Below are 6,000 nucleotides of genomic sequence, written 5' to 3'. Positions count from 1 at the left end.
CAGCAGTGACAGGAAGCGAGTGGGAGAGAGAGAGATGGGGTGGGATCGGGTTATGACCCAGGCCGGACTCAAGGCCAGGTCCCCATGGGCAAATGGACTCGAATATGGCATGGGCGCTGCAACCAGTTAAGAATTTACATACGCAGAGCAAGATAGTTCATCGTAGTTCATAGCCTGGGTTTTCCCATGCTGCCTTACACGTGCAATTTTATTCATGCTACTAGGCAGCCTGGATTCTATGGACTTCGTTTTCACCTCAACCAATCACTGAACGGAGGGAGGGCAGCAAGACGATGACAACACACCGAAGCCGTTATGAGCTATGTACAGACGCATTTAATAGACATTCGGAGCGCCCAATAAACAGCTCTGGGCATTCGTAAACCACGTTTCAAATACGAGAAAATGAATGTCTAGTTCCCAGACCCCATCTCAATGAGATGTGGTCTGACGTTAGCCAGGCTGCGTAGTTCATGTATATGGGTGCGAAATGGAGATCGAGTCCTGTCTATATAAAAAAGGTGTGTCGTTGACATATTGATGAGCATATGTAGCAACTGGCCAACTCAGCAGAATAAATAAATAACAGGCGCACACCTGATATAAGGTCGATTTTCTCCATACTGGAATGCTCAAAAATGCTGCCTGAAATGGTCAGAAGGGTTTGAGGATCATAATAACGTTTCCAAAATTTACATTCCTAAATCTATAGATCCATGATCTTAGCATATGTATGTGGTGAAATTCTGAGCTATGGCCATAAACTTCAGTGGAGCAGTCGCTGCCTCTGCTATGCATAAAGAGGGATTTTGATCCCCCCCTTGTGTGATCCGGGTTCCCGGAAGTGGCTCCTGATAAAATATCTTGCACTGCCATGTATAATCTTTGCCACCACAGCACCCACCCTTAAAAGTATATGCTGTGCTATTTTAATGAATGATATCAGTTTCTTGCATGAACGATCACATTTATTATATTTACATTTACATTTATTCATTTAGAAGGCTTTTAATCCAAATGTAATTATATTACAAGGGATTACATTGTCCCCAGAGTGCCTTGCTCAAGGGCACAACGGTGGAAGCCAGGAATTAAGAGATTGTTTCCATCCTGTTACAAACTGGGGACCTTTCGTGTGTGAGGTGAACGTGACAAACACTCCACTATGGAATCTTGTGGTGACACAATTTCAACAGTGGCAACACAATTTAGCATAGTTAATGGAAATGGTTTTAATGTAGCCAATGTCACTAACTCAAGAGGCTAAACTGTTGTGCTCTGTTCACCTTTTTTAAGTGAGAAATTAGTTAACAGCCAGTTGGTAGCTTTCTCAAAAGTAAAAATGACTGTTACTGCGTTACTGAATTTTGTGCTCCAGGATTGACTGTTGCTTAATTTGACTCTATGCATTGGAGAACATTCCAGTGTGGGGCAAAATAAACCATGCTGTGCCTTTTCTTGAGTGACCTAAAAAAGCTTCCCTCCACTATTTTTGCAAAAAACATACACTATATTTTAACCAAGGACCAAACGAAACACGCCAGAGAGGTAGCCTATGCCTACCTTCAGTATTGCCAGAGAAATTCCAGGCAGGGGTTTAGTTTTGTTTGGGGGACAGGCCCACTTTGTTTGTTTCCAGTTTTCGGAGCCTGGGCTGCCTACAAAGACTGGGCTTTTTTACCGTGTAATCCCGGAATGGGCAGCTAGTGGTCGTGAGGAGATGATTGCTGAATGTGGCAAAAAAAATATTATGGGCTAAAAATTGTGTAAAATCCCTGACTGCACCTTGAAATATTCACCTAAATTCATGTTTATATAGGTTAGGTTACTGGTCCATGTACAGGACATCTCCAAAATAGACTGATCATGTTCCACAAGTGGTACTAGCAGTTTTTGCAGTCTTCAGTTCCTAACTGGGATCTTGACTACCTCACCCTCTAAAAAGATGTGATGAAAAAAGATGAAAAAGGGTCCGCAAACACTTTTTTGTGTTTATATTTTAACTTTTTGTATTCATCTTGTTGTGCATCTGGGTTATGCACACGTATCGAATGTGTACCTTATCATCTTTCTCATTTCATTCTCATCCTCCTTAATCAAATAAATTGATCTACACCCCCCCCCCCCACCCCGCCCCCAACAACCATTCACGACACTAACCTGACTCTCAAGCTCTCAACCCAGGATGCACCTGTGCCCTGCATACCTTTGGCTGCCCAGGCCCTGAGTGGGCTGCTGTCATCGATGATGTGGTAGAAGGTGAGAGGGAGGATGAGGAAGGGGCTGTCGCTGGACGTGTCCACCTTGAAAGCCACGTTCCTCTGGTCCAGACGCACCGTCTCCCCCTCCTTGGTCAGGGAGGTCTGGAGCAGCTTGCCAGTCACCTGGAGTCCCAGGAGTTTAAAAAACGAGAACAGTTGGCCAAACTTTTGGTAATTTACTTGCATATCAGCAATTATGTGGGAATAAAGTGTATGTCATGTTCACAGTAAATCATTATGGGATGCAATGTACATATTTTTTTCCGATGCCAATGTATAGAGAGATGAAGCACTAAAGATGATGTGGCCCATTTATATACTAATCGATTTGTATGACCTCAGTGTGAAGTAAGGTCACACATGATCGCACACACTCACACATAGACCCCGAAGCCGGCGCCAGGTGCCGCCATTTGCCCCATTTAGAACTTCAGCCGCAGCCACCCTCACGAAAATAAACCATGTTTTTTTATGTTTTTTTGGGTAACCATGAAAACCATGGTTTATCACTATAGTTGATAAAAAAGAGCAAAAAAATGCATCATAACCCATGTGAGGATTGAACTCATGACCTTCAGATTATGTGACTGATGCCATACCTACTGAGCTAACAAGGCTTCAGCTATAAATGTTAGTAGCCTATTGAAACCTTATTTTTAACTTGACAGTGTTCCAACTTCGGTTTTGAAGTCAACTCAATAACAGGTGGGCTGATCTTAAAATTGTAAGTTATGGTCCTACAGCAGTTAGGGATTATGGGTAAGTGTCACTTTCTTGTTTATAATGTTTATTTTTTTCTCATTACTCTCTATTGTGGCTTTTTGGGATGTGTATGACATAGAACAACTGATGAGCAAAATGACTGTGTAAGGGATTTTCAGAGTATTGTCAGGATTACCATTGAGGAGAAGACCATTATTAAAATGTATGGACATTTTAGAGATTAGGCATATTTCTTCTTGGGTGCAATGCAAAATTGACTACTTTCTCAATTAGCATTGATCTGCCCCCTTGGCGGTGTCACAAAGTTGGGCACTCAATGCTTATTGCATTATGTGTCTGCAGGGGCGCTGCTGGAGAATTTGGGCCCTATAACGGACAGTGATTGTGGGCCCCCCAATAATATATAGTACTATTGGGGAGGGGACTCTCTTGGGGGGGCCCTGTCAGTGCTGGGTCCTTAGAATTGTCCTCACTCCCCAGCAGGATGGATTTGATCTTCACCTTATAAATATTCTTGGACCCCTTATTAAAGCTGTAGCAACTGGACTAATAGTAAAAAGGACGTTAATATTCACAACATTACTGCACAACTAAGGTTGTGTATATTTGTTCCCACTTCCAGCACAAACAATACTTTAACCCCTTTGCAGACTGAATGTCATCAGTACTGGGGTACAAAGGTTAAGCTTATTGCACAGGATTGAGGTGTTGTGGATGGTCATCTACTTGATGGTTTGTGGCACCAATAAACAATTACATGACAACATGACAACAACAGTATAGCCTTGGACTAATTTTTTACATCACTTTTTCCCCTTTTAAAATATATTTTCTTTTTTTTATTTGTTTATTTGTTTTGTTGTCTGTCTTGTATGTCTTGGTGTCACGGGTACGCTGGCGACTACGCCGCTCCGTCCGGCATTTTTTGTATTTGTTATTTTTTAAAAGTATTTGTTTTGTCTTGATGTCATGGGTACGCTGGCGACTACGCCGCTCCATCCGGCATCTTTTGTCTTGTTGTTATGTGTCTTGTTTGTGGAGCGCTTTGGATTGCACTATGTGCATGTTAAATGCGCTTTAAAAATAAATCTGACTTGACTTGACTTGACTTTAGTGTCACTGTCACTTAGTATTTCTTTCAAGATAACATTTCAGTAAGACTTTTTATGTGGTATATTTAAGAATATGTTGACTGGGGTTGTGGCATTCTGGGAACAAACTTCCGCTGCTACAGTAGGGTTTAACTGCAGTGCAACCATGATATGTGCTCGCCATACTGACATCTATAGCTGAAGCCTTGTTAGTTCAGTAGGTACTGTGTCAATTTTGTAATGGTTGTAAGTTCAATCCTCACATGGGGAACAATGCTTTTTTTATCAACTATAGTGATAAACCATGGTTATCATTGGTTATGGCTATCATAGTTATGGTCATGGTTACCCAAAAAACGCATAAAAACCATGGTTAATCCATGGTTAATTTTCGTTAAGGGCAGCCAATCATTTTGTAAGACAAATTAAGCCACCATCTGATAAACTTTGGCTGAGCCAGCTAGAACTAGTTGCATCACATAGAGATAAACGATAAACATCATCAATTTCCCACTTGATTCAGACAGCACAGTATTGTTCTCGTAGACAGGACTCACAGATAATTGACGACCAATTGAAATTTTCATGTTTTCTGTACAGAAGAAGCAATGCATTTTTTACTTGCTTAAATGATAGAAAGAAGCAAACAAGGTAATTTTGATCTCACTTCTCACATACGTTCATAATTCCTACGTAGGCCTACACAAACTTTTGTTAGATCTTCAGGGCCCGGTTGCACAAACACCTGAACCAAAGATTGATGATATGAACCAAATATTCTGGAACGGAGGGATTTACAGCATTGAACGTGATATTACTGCAGTAACATTCCACCGTTTCCAAAGATTGCTGTGTTGCTAGTTCATGACGAATGCTTCCGTTTGGTAATATTAACTATAAAGTTGAATAGCGAATAACATGTTATAAATATATGCATAACGTTACTCTGTGAAATTTGACAAGTGTGCATCTATTCTTGCACAGCAGTAGGGACTTTATTAGGCTACTTGAAAATGTTTAGTAGCCTACAACTAACAAAATAAATACATAATTTGTGAAAGTAAAATCGTGTTTTTTTTATAAAATTGTATTGCATTTTGTAGTGTATAGTGTAAGCCATGCATTGCTTGGAAATATTGAGATCTAGTAAATCAATATAACATAGACATCTGTATATGAAGTGGCAGCTTTAGCCATTTGTAGCTATAAAAATGTTGGCGGCTGCAGTAGCCATTTAGGTTTTGGCTGAGCCGGCTAGCCAGCCAATAACTTCATCAGCCAGCCATTGTTCTCAAAACAAATGGCTTCGGGGTCTACTCACACATACAGACTCTACTCACACGCGCGCGCACACACACATACGCACGCACGCACGTATGCAGGGGGCAGCCGTGGCCTACTGGTTAGTGCTTCGGACTTGTAACCAGAGGGTTGCCGGATCGAACTCCGACCAGTAGGCACGGCTGAAGTGGCCTTGAGCAAGGCACCTAAGCCCTCACTGCTCCCCGAGCGCTGCTGTTGTTGCAGACAGCTCACTGCGCCGGGATTAGTGTGTGCTTCACCTCACTGAGTGTGTTTCACTAAATCACAGATTGGGATAACTGCAGAGACCAAATTTCCCTCACGGGATCAAAAGAGTATATATACTTATACTTAAACACACAGAACACAAACTCATACACACACACACACACCTGGCAGCCCAGCAGCAGGCTCTTGCGCATGTTGGCCACACGGATCATGAGGCAGGGCCGTCCCTCGTGATTGGCCACCACAGCATGCTGGCTGAATTTTACCGTTTCGCCCCGCTTCTTCGGCCGAGCCACCTGTGGGCAGGAGAGCGATCAGCAGTGTTGCACACACGCACACACACACGCACGCACACACACACAGAGAGAGAGAGAGAGAGAGAGAGACTCTCACAC

At 42.3% G+C, this 6,000-nt stretch overlaps 1 protein-coding gene across 1 annotated transcript in view; it reads right to left on the bottom strand.

Moving 5' to 3' along the window:
* Positions 1-6,000, bottom strand: part of LOC143128024 (ATP-sensitive inward rectifier potassium channel 10-like) — a 35,541-nt gene that overhangs the window by 14,821 nt on the left and 14,720 nt on the right. Inside the window, exons 4-5 of the mRNA XM_076289703.1 lie at positions 5,770-5,901; positions 2,207-2,384 (exon numbers count right to left, since the gene is read on the bottom strand). Coding sequence (XP_076145818.1) covers positions 2,207-2,384; positions 5,770-5,901 — 310 coding nt within the window. The remainder of the gene's footprint in view (positions 1-2,206; positions 2,385-5,769; positions 5,902-6,000) is intronic.

The sequence above is a fragment of the Alosa pseudoharengus genome, unplaced genomic scaffold, assembly GCF_046254945.1.
Source record: "Alosa pseudoharengus isolate Yale_2024_CS ecotype anadromous, Long Island Sound unplaced genomic scaffold, YU_APseudo_1.1 YU_APseudo_1.1_scf_17, whole genome shotgun sequence".
Classification (NCBI taxonomy): Eukaryota; Metazoa; Chordata; class Actinopteri; order Clupeiformes; family Clupeidae; genus Alosa; species Alosa pseudoharengus.
Note: the sequence above shows the minus strand (reverse complement) of the source record. Positions and strands in the feature narration are given on the sequence as shown.